This window comes from Trachemys scripta, chromosome 8 (assembly GCF_013100865.1).
Source record: "Trachemys scripta elegans isolate TJP31775 chromosome 8, CAS_Tse_1.0, whole genome shotgun sequence".
Lineage (NCBI taxonomy): Eukaryota > Metazoa > Chordata > Testudines > Emydidae > Trachemys > Trachemys scripta.
Window position 1 is genome coordinate 66,789,666 of NC_048305.1, and position 17,746 is coordinate 66,807,411.

The following is a 17,746-nucleotide window of genomic DNA, read 5'->3' on the forward strand; positions in this document are numbered from 1 at the left end:
GAGTTGTTGGCTTTAGTGCTTTCCACTGAACAGAGTTGCCTTCACTTTCCACCACCCAAATATCGACCTCTTTATTCAACAACAATGGATTGCAGTGTTTGCTGGATATTTGTGTTACAATTATTGGTACTGAAATAGTGACAGATCGGGGACATATCTGGGTCAAATTGTGAACCCCATTTTGTTCTGAGAACACCACTTGGTGATTGTAACTTTCACTTTGACCGTAACTCTGTATTGTAACCTTCAAGTTGGATGAAAATATAATCAGGTAGTGTTGAAAACCAGTCTAATCTTGACAAGGTTAATCTACTTGAGACATTATGTGCACATGCTAGGGTGTGGGACACCTTAAAGAAGGCTAAGCTATCAGGAGCCATCAGCATTGAATGACTCTTCCCTACTAGAATGATGTAGTGGAGGGGTTGGAGCTGGGCATATGGACAGAGACTTTAAAAGGAGGCTCTTTTCTCAGCAAAGGGCCACTTCTTCCTCATTGTGTAAGCAAAACAGGCAGAAGAAACTCTGCCTCACGTAACGATGCTAACCAAAACCAGGACTTGCAGGCAAGATGAGATCAGAAGGGAAGGTTGCGTTGAGGACTGTTACAGATTTATGGAAAACTTATTCAGCTTTTTTTAAAAAAGTAAAATGGTTGCGGGTTTTTTTTTTTTTTTGGTTTAAAAAAAAAAAACACAAGGAATTCCTTTGCTAAGCCTGTGTTCCTAACTTTACTGCTCAGTTTCCCTGAAGTGGTTAATCTAGAAATCACAGTTCCCACAACTCGGTGGATTCGGGAGAAATCCCTTACCAAATGGGGGCTCAAGAGGGCTATAACACTGGTTCTGGGTCTAGGCAGACAGATTGCAGGGTACCAGTGCTCAAGAAGGATGCCAGAGATGGGATCTGCATCTGTAAATGTGCCTGAGAGACCCAAAACTAGGAACAGTGATCAGTTATTGCCCACACCCAGGGGGCTTAGAAGCACATGGGATTCAGCCGTTGAATCAAAATCACAGTTGACTGGGATCTGTCTAGAAAGGGTGATTGGGTCAGGTGGTGATAGACAACATTGTTTCCATTTGTACTTAACTCATACATCACAGTTAACCTCTTGATGAGGTGAGTGGGGATAGTTCACATCTTTCAAAGCTTTTATTTTAAGCTGTCTGTAGTTTTGTGATGACACCCTTGCATTGTTGCATACAACAGTGTTTTACTCACAACTATTAGAAACTTTTTTTAAAAAGAAAACAAGGTTTAGACTTTGCAGTATGATTCTGTGTTCCTTGACACTAATTGTACAAGGTACTGATTTCTGTTCCTACTGTATCAATAGAAGATCCACCAGCTTGTCTAGTTGTCCTGAAACAGCTCCTTCTAATCTACAGTTTCAAGGGTTATGAGGGTGTTTTGCCTTGGGTTTCATGTAAGTGTACATATTAGTTGACAAAAGAAGTCCTACTTTTAATGCTTCTGAAAAAAAGAGAATGAAATAATCTTTTTTTCTGCTGCTGAGTAATTTTTTTTACCTTAAATTGTGGTATTCCAGTGTTTAAATTTTGTCCTGAAGGATTGCTATAGCTTTTTGCTTGTATTACTAAAGTAAAAATCTGCTCTAAAAACTGATAGCAGAAATGGCATCTTTAAGCAGTAGATAAATTTCTTATGTGTATTCAGTTTTACTTGCTTACTATAGTGACAAAACCACTTTCATTCTTCAGTCCTGCAAAGCCAGATTCAAAAAATTAAAGCTTTATAACCATTAAAGCACAAACTGCTTTGTATATTTTGACATGTGCTGTTGACAAACATCCTTAAATCAAACTGTTCTCAAGGAGCATTTTCTTACTTTGTCTATTTTTACATTTTGATTGTTATTGATTAAAAAAAATGGTTGATTTGTGTGTGTACAATGAAATGGACCTTTACCAACATTTACTATTAAAATTCTAACTTTTTTAAGCCTAATTGTGTCTAACCCAAATAATCCTTATTTCGTTAAGCTTCGTGATTCAACAGAGCAGTTTCAAGAATATTATAGACAAAGATTACGTTACCAACAGCATTTAGAACAGAAAGAGCAACAACGACAACTGTATCAGCAAATGTTGCTTGAAGGAGGAGTAAACCAGGAAGATGGCACAGACCAGCAACAGAATCTTACTGAACAGTTTCTTAACAGGTTGGCTTTAGTTGACTGTTCCACTGATATGTCATTTTATGCTCTTTAGTACTAAATTGCCCCCTAGATCCTAATCTGCTTAGATATTCAGAATGCCAAATATGGAATTACTCTTTTTGCAGATGTACCCAAAAATAACTTTCTGGGCTAAAATTATGTTTGCCAATAAATTTATCTGAAGTATAAACTCCTCTGTGATGAACAAGAATGAAAAATAACTCACTAAACAATTTAGTGAAATAACAATGAACTTTGTATACAGATATTTGAAGTTGTTTGTGGTCTCTCTTTAAATGTTTTATACTAAGATAACCCTGTAATTGGGAGAGCTTTTCTCCATATTGGCTTATATTTAGACAATTCATTACTAAGATTTGGGGTATTGATATGAAAATCATGAGGAAAGCCAACTAACTTCTAACAAGAACAAATCTGCTTTAATTAGTCATATTCTTTGGAAGTTCAAATAGGCAACTGACTCACTTTTTATTTTTCCTCGGTTTTATAATATAATGAACTTAATTCAAACCAAGCAGCAACTGAAAAGCTGGCTTTGGGTATTTTGGTCTAAAAATAATGACAGTTGTCATTGTGTTGGTATTCTAAAGCTACAAATCCCTCTTCAAATACAGTATCCTCTAATGGTCAAAATTTGAATAAATAGACATAAGTTTTGCAAAGAAAAGCTTGGCACTCCCCCCCTCCCTTTTTCCTCCCCTCCCCCCACACCTCCACTCAAAAAGGGTTTTACTAACTTTTTGATGTCTGCTGACTACTGATTATAATCTGACTTTTTCCAGCATGGCACTTGAGCACACCTAAATTCAAGAATGTAAAGTTTAAGCATGGGTCTAGGTGCTGTACTTTGGACCAGGGCCTCTGTTTTTCTAGAACCTGAAAAACTGGATATATTTGAGGAAAGTTTTAAGGAAACTTACTGTACAGCCATTTTTATAATGAATTCTTTAGCGGGGGAAAATGTTTAACTTCTTGTGATATATTTTGACCAAGTCTGCTGTGTACACAGTTCTGTTGCATAAACCCACCTTGCTTTGCTCTAAATGATTTGACCAAGCTCAAGGATTATTCAATTTAAGGAATAAAATTATAGACCCTAGTAATTTAAACTACTGATAACTTAGCATTTGGGAATTTTAAACTAGACTGGAATATGGCCATCAGGCAAATAAAATATTCTACATATATCCTTGAAATATTTATATTAATTGGCTGTGCTTTTCATATGGGAAGTATTACTAAATCAGGCTCTTCATGTTAAACTGTCTCATATCTAAATTTTAGCCCTCCTGGAGAAGAGTGAAATTTTTATAGATTTGTTTTCTGGCCACGTAAAATAAACTTTTCTTTTTTAAATTCATGTCATAATAGGGAATATCACACTTGTGTAATTGGAATATTTTTATTTTTGTTAGTTCATAAGACCAAAACTTATTTGAAGGAATGTGTGAATACTATATGAACTCTGGTAGCAAAGAGAGGAAATTCAGTTCAGAGGCAAAATTCATCAACTAAGTCTATTAAGTATTATTACCTAGTTCTAGTATTTTGGGCCAAGTGTTTTTGTCTTTTTATGAAGGATTCCTGTTGATATTAATGGAAATCCTTTGTACGTGTCTAGTGTATAGCCCAATATTCAGAAACCCATGAAAATTCAAATGGACAGAATTTAGCCCTTAAAAAAACCAAAAACTCTTAATGTTTGTTAGGTCTGTGCTAAATAACCTGCCCCATGTATGAACTGTTATCAAACACACAATTCTGTCATAAAACAATTGTGGCAAGGCACCTCCTTTATCTTTCTGGGCGCAGCGTTTCCCCCTCTGGCAGTGGGGACCTGGAATTAATCAGTCCCAGTGTGGACCTCAGGGTAGGCCTAAGCAGGAGTACCTTTTAGCCAAACAAAAAAGAAACAAGGTAATAACATAAAAGAGGGAATACTTTTTTCTCTTCCCCATCTCTGCAGTGTTGCCTCATTATGCTCACCTCTGGGTGCCAGTACTTCCCCAAACAGTCCATTTGCATAGTTACTTTCCGTATAGGGAGGAGTGCAGCCCTCCACTCAGGAGAAGCCTTTTTCCCTGTGGTCACTAGCCCTGCTGCAGCTTATCTCCTTTTCTGGTGAGAGAGAGAGGGAGGGTTTTTTAAAGGTCACAGGCAGCCCTTAATTGAACTCAAGTCTCCCTCATTGGCCTGAGGTAACCTCTTTTCAGTTCATGGGGGAGGACCTTTAACATTGCAGGGCTGAGCGAGAGCTCCTCATCAGCTGCCTCCTAGCAATGGCCAAAGTGGTCATCTATAACACCAGGGAGAGGATGTTGGCCGAGAGGCAGCTCTGCGACTGTGGGGCCTATTTCCGTTCCTCTCTCTGGTCACGTATATGAGCAGAGTTCCTTTGGGCTGTGTCCGCTGGCTCCCTTGACAGCTTTGAGGAGCAGTGGGCACTGTCTGGGGTTCTCTGCTCAGTGTTCCCTTCAGGTTCCCTGCTTTTGACCCTTTGCCCTCACACCTGTCCTTGTTTTTTCTTCTGTTGTCCCCTGTATTTGAGTCCTGTGATCAGTGGCTCCTCCCCTTAGGCTGGGGGAGGGGCCTTTTGCCATGGGTGGGCTCCTGCCAGCCCACTTCCTGGACCTCAACAAGACCACTCTCTTACAGTTGTCTGGTCTGACTTTGTCACATAATAGATTCACTCTAGAAACCTCATGAGCTTGAAATCCCCAAAATGTAATTATTTCAGTTATGTAGTAAATACATAACCTAAAATAAGGTGCTCAATGTTTGATTCTAGTTATCTTCATTACTTTCTATGGTTCTCTTATGAGTGTGATATTAGGTTGTCACTTTGGTGACAAAGTGTAAAGAAGTATTTTTATGATTATTTTATGATGGGAGAAATAGATATTAAATGTAAAGGAAAACTTATTTTTTACTTTGACATCTTGTCAGTTTGTTCATATGAAAATACTCTTCCTTTCATTTTGGCAGGGTGGGGTTAAAGCATGTCAAAAATATTATCACTCTTTAAGTAAATGGGCTGCTAAAAATCTTTGGGTTAAACACCACTGTAATTAAATATAATCTTTTCATAGATGAATTATTATACCTATCATGCTACTGGGCAACATGGGTACAACTTCACTTTTCAAGTTCCCATATTATAAACTGTTTCTTTAACTTTTATTGTCTGTTTTCATCAACCCTCTGCAGGTCTATTCAAAAGTTGGGAGAGCTAAACATAGGTATAGACACTCTTGAAAATGATGTGCAGACGCTCAGCCAGCAATGTAATGGGAGCAAAGGGCATGCATCTAACACACCAGCAACTAGCTTTGTATCACCACCTCCAGATGTTAGTCAGAGAATAGGTACTGATAACCAAATTGTTAATACGAGCACTCCTCAAAAGCGTGGATCAACAAATCAGATACCCTTTCTTGAAGAATCGCCAGTCCATGGGAGTAAAACGTAAGCACTAGAGATTGTTCAGAGCTGGAAATGTTATTCATAGTATTAACTGAAGATTAGCATGGGTACTGTATTTTGAAAACTAGAAAATTCATTTATTTGTGGTGATGTATGGAACCCTATGACCCGACCTGAATCCGATGGGACCTGACTAAAAGTGTTGGGTCCAGATCAGGTGGGAAAACAGGTGGGTTAGGTTGACTCTTCTCCTGCTGTGGAGTCATTGAAGTGGAGGCAGTGTGCCCCGCTCCTGTTGTCTTCTGCCACCCTTGCTGCACTGTGCATGCTACAAAGTGAATGTGCCGAGGAGTTGTAGCCCTCTCAGGCCATGTCTATGCTTCCTGGGGATCAATGCTGCTGCGATCGATGCAGCAGCTGGGGTCCACTAAATCGACAGCAGAGGGCTCTCTGGTCGACTCCGGTACTCCACCAGAACAAAAGGAGTAAGGTAAGTCGACGGGAGAGTGTGTCCCATCAATGCAGCGTGGTGTAGACACCGCGGTAAGTTGACCTAAGCTACATCAACTTGAGCTATTTTATTCACGTATCTGGCGTAGCATAACTTAGGTCGACTTACCCTGGTAGTTTAGACAAGGCCTCACTCTATGGGTATGTCTACACTACGAAATTAGGTCAAATTTATAGAAGCCGGTTTTATAGAAATTGGTTGTATACAGCCGATTGTGTGTGTCCCCACATAAAATGCTCTAAGTGCATTAAGTTGGCGGACCGCGTCCACAGTACCAAGGCTAGCGTCGACTTCCGGAGCGTTGCACTGCGGGTAGCTATTCCACAGTTCCCGCAGTCTCCGCTGCCCATTGGAATTCTGGGTTGAGATCCCAATGCCTGAATGATGCAAAACAGTGTCGCGGGGGGTTCTGGGTACATGTCGTCAGGTACCTCCCCCTCCGTCAGAGCAACGGCAGACAATCGATTCGCGCCTTTTTACCTGGGTTACCTGTGCAGACAACATACCACGCCAAGCATGGAGCCCGCTCAGCTCAGCTCACCGTCACCATATGTCATCTGGGTGCTGGCAGACGTGGTACTGCATTGCTACACAGCAGCAGCTAATTGCCTTTTGGCAGTAGACGGTGCAGTATGATTGGTAGCCTTCATCGGCGATCTGGGTGCTGGCAGACGTGGGGCTGCATTGCACACAGCAGCAGCCCCTTGCCTTTTGGTAGAAGATGGTATATTACGACTGATATCCGTCATCGTTGTACTGCAGTGGCTGTCAATCATGGGCACCTGGGCAGACATGCTCAGTCCTATCGAACAGTCTCGACGATGATGGCTATCAGTCGTAGTATGCTATTTTCTGCCAAGCGCCTAGTATTTTCTGCCAAGCATCCAGAAGATGCCGAGGGCTATCAGTCATGCTGCACCGTCGTCTGCCAGCTTAAGATGTAAAAAATAGATTTGTTCTGTATTCATTTGCTTCCCCCTCCCTCCGTGAAATCAACGGCCTGCTAAACCCAGGGTTTTGAGTTCAATCTTTGGGGGGGGGGCATTCTGTGCGACAGTTGTTTGTGTTTCTCCCTGATGCACAGCCACCTTTCTTGATTTTAATTCCCTGTACTTGTACGCCATGTCGTCACTCACCCCTCCCTCTGTCCATCAGATACTAGTTTCGCGCCTTTTTTCAGACCAGACGCCATAGCTCTGGGATCATGGAGCCTGCTCAGATCACCGCGGCAATTATGAGCACTATGAACACCACGCGCATTGTCCTGGAGTATATGCAGACCCAGGACATGCCAAAGCAAAATCAGGACCAGCCGAGGAGGCGATTGCAGCACGGCGACAAGAGTGATGAGGAAATTGACATGGACATAGACCTCTCACAAGGCACAGGTCCCAGCAATGTGCAAATCATGGTGTTACTGGGGCAGGTTCATGCCGTGGAACGCCGATTCTGGGCCTGGGAAACAAGAACAGACTGGTGGGACCGCATCGTACTGCAGGTGTGGGACGATTCCCAGTGGCTGCGAAACTTTCGCATGCGTAAGGGCACTTTCGTGGAACTTTGTGACTTGCTTTCCCCTGCCCTGAAGCGCCAGAATACCAGGATGAGAGCAGCCCTCACAGTTGAGAAGCGAGTGGTGATAGCCCTGCGGAAGCTTGCAACGCCAGACAGCTACCAGTCAGTCGGGAATCAATTTGGTGTGGGCAAATCTACTGTGGGGGCTGCTGTGATCCAAGTTGCCAGGGCAATCAAAGACCTGGTGATATCAAGGGTAGTGACTCTGGGAAACGTGCAGGCCATAGTGGATGGCTTTGCTGCAATGGGATTCCCAAACTGTGGTGGGGCGATAGACGGAACCCATATCCCTATCTTGGCACCGGAGCACCAAACCACCGAGTACATAAACCACAAGGGGTACTTTTCAATGCTGCTGCAAGCCCTGGTGGATCACAAGGGAAGTTTCACCAACATCAACGTGGGATGCCCGGGAAAGGTACGTGATGCTCGTGTCTTCAGGCACTCTGGTCTGTTTCGAAAGCTGGAGGAAGGAACTTTCTTCCCGGACCAGAAAATAACCGTTGGGGATGTTGAAATGCCTATCGTGATCCTTGGGGACCCAGCCTACCCCTTAATGCCATGGCTCATGAAGCCATACACAGGCAGCCTGGACAGTAGTCAGGACCTATTCAACTACAGGCTGAGCAAGTGCCGAATGGTGGTGGAATGTGCATTTGGACGTTTAAAAGCGCGCTGGCGCAGCTTACTGACTCGCTCAGACCTCAGCAAAAAGAATATCCCCATTGTTATTGCTGCTTGCTGTGCGCTCCACGATATCTGTGAGAGTAAGGGGGAGACATTTATGGCGGGGTGGCAGGTTGAGGCAAATCGCCTGGCGGCTGATTACGCACAGCCAGACACCAGGGCGGTTAGAAGAGCACAGCAGGGTGCGGTGCCCATCAGAGAAGCTTTGAAAACTAGTTTTGTGACTGGCCAGGCTACAGTGTGAAACTTGTGTTTTGTTTCTCCTTGATGAACACCCCCCACCCGGTTCACTCTACTTCCCTGTAAGCTAACCACCCCAGCCTCCCCTCCCCTCTTTGAGCACCGCTTGCAGAGGCAATAAAGTCATTGTTACTTCACATTCATGCATTCTTTATTAATTCCTCACACAAGTAGGGGGATAATTGCCAAGGTAGCCCAGGATGGGTGGGGGAGGAGGGAAGGAAAAGGACACACTGCAGTTTAAAACTTTAACTCTTATTGAAGGCCAGCCTTCTGATGCTCAGGCAATCATCTGGGGTGGAGTGACTGGGTGGCCGGAGGCCCCCCCACCGTGTTCTTGGGCGTCTGGGTGAGGAGGCTATGGAACTTGGGGAGGAGGGCTGTTGGTTACACAGGGGCTGTAGCGGCGGTCTCTGCTCCTGCTGCCTTTCCTGCAGCTCAACCATAGGCAGGAGCATATCAGTTTGATGCTCCAGCAGCCGGAGCATCAACTCTTGCCTTCTGTCTGCAAGCCGACGCCACCTATCATCTTCAGCCAGTCACTTGCTCTGTTCATCCCGCGATTCAGCCTGCCACCTCTCCTCTTGTTCATATTGTGCTTTTCTGTAGTCTGACATTGACTGCCTCCACGCATTCTGCTGTGCTCTTTCAGCGTGGGAGGACATCTGGAGCTCCGTGAACATGTCATCCCGAGTCTGCCGTTTTCTCCTTCTAATCTTCACTAGCCTCTGTGAAGGAGAAACATTTGCAGCTGGTGGAGGAGAAGGGAGAGGTGGTTAAAAAAGACACATTTTAGAGAACAATGGGTACACTCTTTCACATTAAATTTTGCTCTTCACATTACACAGCACATGTGCTTTCGTTACAAGGTCGCATTTTTCCTCTTATATTGGGGGCCTGCCGGTTTGGTGTGAGAGATCACTCACACAGTGCCAGGCAACTAGATTTCGCCTTGCAGGCAGCCATGGTAAGCCACAGTCTTTTGGCTTTTTTAACCTTCTTAACATGTGGGAATGGTTTCAAACTGTAGTGCCCTCATTTCCCATACCAAGCACCCGTTGGGTTAGCCATTTAAAATGGGTTTGCAAAATAAAAGGAGGGGCTGCGGTTTCCGGGTTAACATGCAGCACAAACCCAACTAACCCCCCTTCTCCCCCCCCACAATTATCGGGGATGATCACTTCACCCCTCCCCCCACCGCGTGGCTAACAGCGGGGAACATTTCTGTTCAGCAGAGCAGGAAGGGGCACCTCTGAATGTCCCCTTAATAAAATCACCCCATTTCAACCAGGTGACCATGAATGATATCACTCTCCTGAGGATAACAAAGAGCGATAAGGAATGGATGTTGTCTGCATGCCAGCAAACACCGGGACCATACGCTGCCATGCTTTGTTATGCAATGATTCCAGACTACGCGCTACTGGCCTAGCGTGGTAAAGTGTCCTACCATGGCGGATGGGATAAGGCAGCCCTCCCCAGAAACCTTTTGCAGGCTTTGGGAGTACATGAAGGAGAGCTTTCTGGAGGATTTCCACTCCATCCCCATACACGTTAACAGACTTTTCCAGTAGCTGTACTGGCCGCGATTGCCAGGGCAAATTAATCATTAAACACGCTTGCTTTTAAACCATGTGTAATGTTTACAAAGGTACACTCACCAGAGGTCCCCTGTGTGCCCTCAGGGTCTGGGAGCACGCCTTGGGTGAGTTTGGGGGTTACTGGCTCCAGGTCCAGGGTGATAAACATATCCTGGCTGTTGGGGAAACTGGTTTCTCCGCTTCCTTGCTGCTGTGAGCTATCTACATTATCTTCATCCTCATCTTCCTCATACCCCGAACCCGCTTCCCTGTGTGTTTCTCCAGTGACGGAGTCATAGCACACGGTTGGGGTAGTGGTGGCTGCACCCCCTAGCATGGCATGCAGCTCCGTGTAGAAGCGGCATGTTTGTGGCTCTGTCACGGAACTTCCGTTTGCCTCTCTGGCTTTGTGGTAGGTTTGCCTTAGCTCCTTAATTTTCACGCGGCACTGCTGTGCGTCCCTGTTATGGCCTCTGTCCTTCATGGCCTTGGAGACCTTTTCTAATATTTTGCCATTTCGTTTACTGCTACGGAGTTCAGCTAGCACTGATTCATCTCCCCATATGGCGAGCAGATCCTGTACCTCCCATTTGGTCCATGATGGAGCTCTTTTGCGATCCTGGGACTCCGTCACGGTTACCTGTGCTGATGAGCTCTGCGTGGTCACCTGTGCTCTCCACGCTGGGCAAACAGGAAATGAAATTCAAACATTCGCGGGGCTTTTCCTGTCTACCTGGTCAGTGCATCTGAGTTGAGAGCGCTGTCCAGAGCGGTCACAATGAAGCACTGTGGGATAGCTCCCGGAGGCCAATAACGTCGAATTCCGTCCACACTACCCCAATTCCGACCCGCTAAGGCCGATTTTATCACTAATCCCCTCGTTGGATGTTGAGTAAAGAAACCGGTTTAAAGGGCCCTTTAAGTCGAAAGAAAGGGCTTCGTCGTGTGAACATGTCCAGGCTTAATTCGATTTAACGCTGCTAAAGTCAACCTAAACTCGTAGTGTAGACCAAGCCTATAGCACATACAGTGCAGCTTGGGGTGGTGAATGACAGGAGTAGCGCACACAGCCACCACCACATGGGGCTGCCACCATGACACCATGAGCGGGAGGAGGGGAGCCCACTCCAGCAGCAGCAGGCAGTATCAGGTTTGAGGAGAAGGGGCCGGGCTGGGCCATAAAATGACTGAACTCTCACAAGGTCAGGTCTGGTGGGCTTGGGTTGAAAAAATCAGGCGCTAGCAGACCTTCAGTGATACACAGTTCTTGCTAAATGGTCAATGTAAACTCAGGTTTTTTTCAGTTCACTTTAGATTTCTGGTTTTGATAGATCACCCTGTAAACAATATATCCTGTTTTTTTGTTGTTTTTTTTTTGCCCCCTATTTGTATAAGTCTTGCCAGTTATTTTCCATTTTACTGAGTGACTGCCTACACAGGGAAACCATAAAACTGACTATACACCTTCTGTATAATGCAGAAAGTAATGGGACAGGAAGAGGGAGACTTACTCTTTCCTTTTTTTAGATGTTGCTTGTAGTAATAGTAAATACAACACTCCCAGACAAGTTAATTTTCAAGATGACAATGTCGCTTTTTAGTTATATATTTAACATTTTATTTTACTTTGCAAAAATATTTTAAAAAATTCTGTAAAATGATGGCTTATTGTTAATGTGTCAGACATAAGTGCTACTGTTGCTCCTATAAATTAATGAGTTAATTCTGAGTGCCTGGTTGGATATTGTTGTTCTAGTCAGAATATATTCATCGAACAGACAAATTAGAAATGAGAAAGATCTGCTTATCTTGTGTATTGCATTGAATTTTTTTTTTATTTTTAAAAACCAAACAGTATGCCAGAACACACTATCATTCAGCCACAACTTGAAGATTCTTCAGGGAATCTAACTAGGACAAGAGGTGATGAGGTGAGACTTTTTTAAAGGGTATTTATATTATCCTTACAGGACACAGCTTTTGAATCTGACTATATAATATCTTAATAATATTAGATGTTAAGAGCAACAGTATTTGTAATGATTTTCTAATACATGGCAAGTTTCAAAATGAAGAAAATGTAGATGAGGGTTAAGACTAAATGGGGGTACGAGGGGGCTGGGTGCAGCAAAATTTCAGGCTCCCCTCATATCGACCCCAAAACAATTCCTACTCCATGAAAATCGTCTCAGACTGCAACTTGCTCTTTTAAGTCCTTACCATCAGTGCTCTCCTATGCTGGCCCCCAAAATACTGCTTATGGGACTTTGTCTATTACCTTCATAAAGTAATATTTGGAGTATTCTGAATGGAGTCAGGCAGCACATAACTATCTTCCTTACAAAATGGAGGGTTTGGTATAATGTGGGGGACACATACCATGATGATAAATGTATCAAATGACCAGATATTAATTCTTTGCATATTCTGATTCTAAGAAGGGAACTAGACCATTTTCTTTCTCTGTTATAAGAGGGCTTTGTGGAGTAGCCCGTTTCTCACCACACTCCCATCCACTCACTTACAGTCCAAAAAATCTCTTGTATAGTAGTAGGGATCTTCAAGGTTTCTGCCTCTTTTCTGGATTGTAGGAGAAAGGGAAGGGAGAATGCCAGGTGGCTCCAAAATGCTTGTTGGCCCAAGAACAATCAGAGGGAGTAGAGCACTGACCACATCATACAGTACTGAGGCAAATACACCCATGAAAGGAGCTGCTGTTGCCACACTGAGTGACATATTTTTGCAGGTGGTTGTTCATGTCAGTTCCAATCGGGGGCGGGGGAGACGTGTGCATGCACATGGCAGCCAAAAGATTTTTCCCATAGCAGTATCCGTCAGGTTGGTCCGGGCACCCCCCTGGAGTGGCATCTTCATGGCGCTCAATATAGGGCCCTACTGACCCACCACCCCCTCAGTTCCTTCTTACCGTCAGTGACAGTTAGCTGGAACTTCCCCTTGCTCTTGTCGTGACAAGTGCATTTGGCAGTCTGTATATAGTTATTCATTAGTTTTTGTAGTTAGTGTTAAGTAGTTAGTTGGTACTTAAAGTTAGTTCTTAAGCTTCCTTTGGGGGGGGGGTGTTTCCCTCCAGCGCTATCCAGGCGCTGGGGCATGCTGTGGTCTCCAGGCTTCAAAGCCTGTGAAGTCTGTGGCAAGTGTATGCCCAGAAGCGATCCTTAGACTTTGTGTGTGAAGTATTTGTGGGAGAGCCTTCAAAAGGATCGCTGTAGGATCTGCAGGGGGGTTTGCCCCAGGTCATTAAAAGGTAGGGATGAGTGCCTGAAGATCCTACTAATGGAAGTGACACTCCGACCCTGGGTCGGTGGACCCTGCACCGAATACCTCCTCATCGGTACCTCAGCTACCAAGGCCCCTCCTCAAAGAATTGGGAGGCAAAATGACTCGACCTTTTCAGGAGAAAAGTCTGCTGCACTAGCGGCTTGCAGCTCGGCATTTCTAATCAGCAGGCCATTGTCAGCAGGTACTGCTATAATACGTGCAGGGAAATAGCGAAATTTGCAGAGCTGCTGCCGGAGGACTCCCACACTGAGTTTTCGGCCCTGGTGGAGGAGGGCAAGCTCATTTCCCGAGCTCCACTGTGGGCCACACTGGACAGAGCTGATGTGGCTATTCGGGTTATGGCTACAGGGATAGCCATGAGAAGGGGTTCCTGGCTACAGGTCTTGGGCCTGCCGTACGAAGTCCAGCAAACTCTTCAGGACCTCCCCTTTGAGGGTTTGGCTCTCTTCTCTGAAAAGACGTATAAAAGGCTACATAACCTAAAGGACTTGAGAGCCACCCTCAAGTCCACACTCATACCACGCAGCGGAAGCACTTCAGGCCGCAACCTCCTCTGTTTTTTTTCAACAGAACCGTCAAGATGATTCCCGAGGAGGAATAGGAGCGGCAGAAAGAGACCACATCCATCCTCAAGCCAGGGCTCTGGCCAATCCAAGCCACCTTCGGGCCAGAAACACGCCTTTTGAAGGTGTGCATGAGGATGGTGCACCAATGAACGAACTGGATCCAAAACGCCTTACATTCTCGTCCCAACTATCCCCTTTCTACCCTGGTTGGTCCTGTTTCACATTGGACTGTTGGGTGCGCCACATGGTAGAAAGGGAATACTCCCTCCAATTTTTGGCCCTCCCACCTTTCTAACCCCCTTCCCAGTCCCTCTTCAGGGACCCTTCTCATGATCAACTCCTACCGATGGGAGCAGTGGAAGAGGCTCCTCAGGAGCTGAAGAGCAAGGGCTTCTATTCCCGGTATTTCCTAATACCGAAAGCCAAAGACAGGCTCAGGCCCATCCTAGACCTGCAAGAGCTCAACAAGTTCATGAAGAAACTCAAGTTCTGCATGATCTCCTTCGCATCCATCATCCCTTCCTTGCATGCAAGACTTCTGAGCCCACTTGACCAGGAGAAGTGTATCAGTTATTACAGACAACACCACGGTGATGTTTTATATCAACAAATGGGGGTGCATCCTCCTCTCCCCTGTTTCAGGAAGCCCTCAGGCTGTGGGACCTTTTTGTGTAGAACATTCAATACACCTACAAGCATCGTACCTCCCTGGAGTGCAGAACAAGTTGGCGAACTATCTCAGCAGGGTCCTTCCATGGCCATGAGTGCTCCCTATGCCCGGATGTCACAAACTACATCTTCCAATGGTGGGATTTTCCTCAAATAGACCTCTTTGCTATGCAATGCAACAGGAAGTGGCAGCGGTTTTGCTTCTTCCTGAATCACAGCCTGGGCTCCATTGCAGATGCGTTCCTCCTCGCATGGGGAGGCCATCTCCTATACACTCTTCCACCTATCCCTCTTATTCACAAGGTGCTCCTCAAGATTCGGAGGGAACAAGCTTCAGTGATAGCTCCAGCCTGGCCCCACCAATATTGATACACATCACTCCTGGAAATGTCCGTGGAAACCCCAGTCACCTTGCCGCTCTTCCCAGACTTAACTCCGGATCACGTCCATCTCCAGCACCCGAACCTCAAGTCGTTGCATCTCACAGCATGGAAGCTCTCCTGTTCTGACCTGGTCAAAAAAGTCCTCTTTGGCAGTAGGAAACCCTCCACCAGGGCTACCTACCTAGCCAAATGGAAGAGGTTTTCGATCTGGTCGGTGCAACGCTGTCCATCTCCGATGCTTGTGTCTATAGTCCAGTATAAGGGGTATTTTCTCCAGCTTAAGCAGCAGGGACTGTCCATGTCATCAATAAGGGTTGGCTGCCATCTCTGCCTTCCATCGAGGCGCAGAGGGCCGGTCGGTCTTTGCCAACCCTATGGTCAGCCATTTCCTGAGAGGTCTTGACAAGCTATATCTGCACGTCTGACAACCAGTCCCGACCTGAGACCTCAATCTGATCCTTTCCAAATTGATGGGTCCACCCTTCGAACTGCTGGTGACTTGTTCCCTGCTCTACCTCTAGTACAAGGTGGCATTTCTGGTAGTGATAACCTCAGCCAAGAGGGTGTTTGAACTCAAGGCCCTAACAACAAGCCCCCTTACACCGTGTTCTATAAGGACAAAGTTCAGTTCAGGCCACATCCAGCTTTCCTCCCGAAGGTTGTCTCCCAATTTCACATCAACCAGGACATCTTCCTCCCAGTGTTCTATCCTAAGCTCCACGCAAGCGGCAGAGAGCAGAAGCTTCACTCGATGGACATCTGCAGAGCGCTAGCCTTTTACATTGGAAGAACGAAACCTCATTCTGGAAGTCCATTCAACTGTTTGTGGCTGTGGCAGACAGGATGAAAGGTCTTCCAGTCTCCTCTCAACAAATTTTGTCATGGATCACATCACGTCCTGCATCCATGATTGCTATAACCTGGCAGAGGTGTCTGGTCCACATCCCACCCTTGCTCACAGTGCACTCCACCAGGGCGCAGGCTTCTTCAACAGCCTTCCAGGCACATGTTCCCACCCAGGAAATATGCAGAGCGGCGACGTGGTCCTCAATACATACTTTCACATCACATTATGCTAGCACCTAGCAGGCTAGAGACGACGCGGCCTTTGGTGAAGCAGTGCTCCAGTCAGTGGACATCTGAACTCCAACCCCACCTCTGGAGCTTAGGTATGGGAATCACCTGATTGGAATTGACATGAACAAGCACTCGAAGAAGAAAAAATGGTTACTCACCTTCTCGTAACTGTTGTTCTTCAAGATGTGGTGTTCATGCCCATTCCAATACCCACCCAACTACCCCCCTGTCGGAGCAGCTGGCAAGAAGGAACTGAGGGGGTGGTGGGTCGTTAGGGCTCTATAGTGAGTGCCATGAAGGCGCCACTCCAGGGGGTGCCCAGACCAACCTGACGGATGCTGCTAGGGGAAAAATCTTCCAGCTGCCGTGCACGCGTGTACGCCCACACCTGATTGGAATGGACATGAACAACACATCTGGAGAACAACAGTTACGAGAAGGTGAGTAACCGTTTTTTCAAAAACATCTGCTTTACCACACATATTCAAAACAGTAGAGAAATGGTGTTGGAGATTCCTGATAGCATATGGGAGGATATATAATGGAAGTCATTACCATTATAAACATTAAGGTCCAAATTTTCCAGTGTCCACTAATTTTAATGGCCAAACTTGGTCTTTGATGGAAAAATTAATCTTAAAGGTGCTCACATTTACCAGTGACTTAAGAGGTACAGCCCCATATTATGGATTATAGGAGACGCTTGACCTGGTTCCGTTATAAGCACAATTTTGAATCCCTTCTAACTTTCACCATAAACTATCTTTTGTCTGAAAATTTTTGTACTTAATGTCATTGCAAAGAGGGGTTTTGGTTGGAAGGTTATTTTGGAGAAGGTGTTTGGGGATTTGGTTTTTGATTTTATTTTTAATTTAAAGTAAGTTGTGAAAGCAGGTTGAGTTACAGGACTCTTCAAAATGTAACTTGTAATTTTTTGTGATTAATTTTTAATTTTCATAAAGAAATAAAAATACAAAAAGTAAACTATTTGCAGCTTGTATATGCTACCAAATACTGCATAATTTATAACTTAAAAGTTTTATCCATCTGCTACTCAAGAGTCTTGAAGTCTTTCTGTTTAGTTCTCATTTTCCTATATATTTAAATCAGAAAATAAATTGGTACAATTTAAAGTATTCTGGTGAAAATATTGTATGCTTGTAACATGTAACATTATACTGTAATATATTTTACTGTGTATTTTAGTTTCTTCTTAGTCTAGTACAAATAGCACCAGAGGTTGTGAAATATCACTTCACCTGTTCAGTATTATGTGGCTTTCCCTTAACCCACGAGTCTTCCATCTTAATTGGTTATTTAACAGCTGTATGTAAAATATTAAGCTGAATTTTAAAAAACTACAATAATTGGATGGCTTTGAGGAAGGAAAGAGAAGCATTTTATTGGTTCCCTAATTTGGAAGTAGAAGAAATAGGAACAAGCTCTTGCAAAGAACACCACTTGAAAAACTTTTAATATTTTAGTTGTTAAAATATTAAAAGTTTTTCAAGTTCTTTGCTCAGAAAAATGTG

The 17,746-nt window shown here is 44.6% G+C and overlaps 1 protein-coding gene across 4 annotated transcripts in view; it reads left to right on the forward strand.

The window, feature by feature from the left end:
- WDR47 (WD repeat domain 47) overlaps window positions 1–17,746 on the forward strand; it is a 47,076-nt gene that overhangs the window by 19,678 nt on the left and 9,652 nt on the right. For all 4 annotated transcript variants that reach the window (XM_034778813.1, XM_034778815.1, XM_034778814.1 and 1 more), the window contains exons 7-9: window positions 2,007–2,185; window positions 5,411–5,668; window positions 12,075–12,150. In XM_034778813.1, coding sequence (XP_034634704.1) covers window positions 2,007–2,185; window positions 5,411–5,668; window positions 12,075–12,150 — 513 coding nt within the window. The remainder of the gene's footprint in view (window positions 1–2,006; window positions 2,186–5,410; window positions 5,669–12,074; window positions 12,151–17,746) is intronic.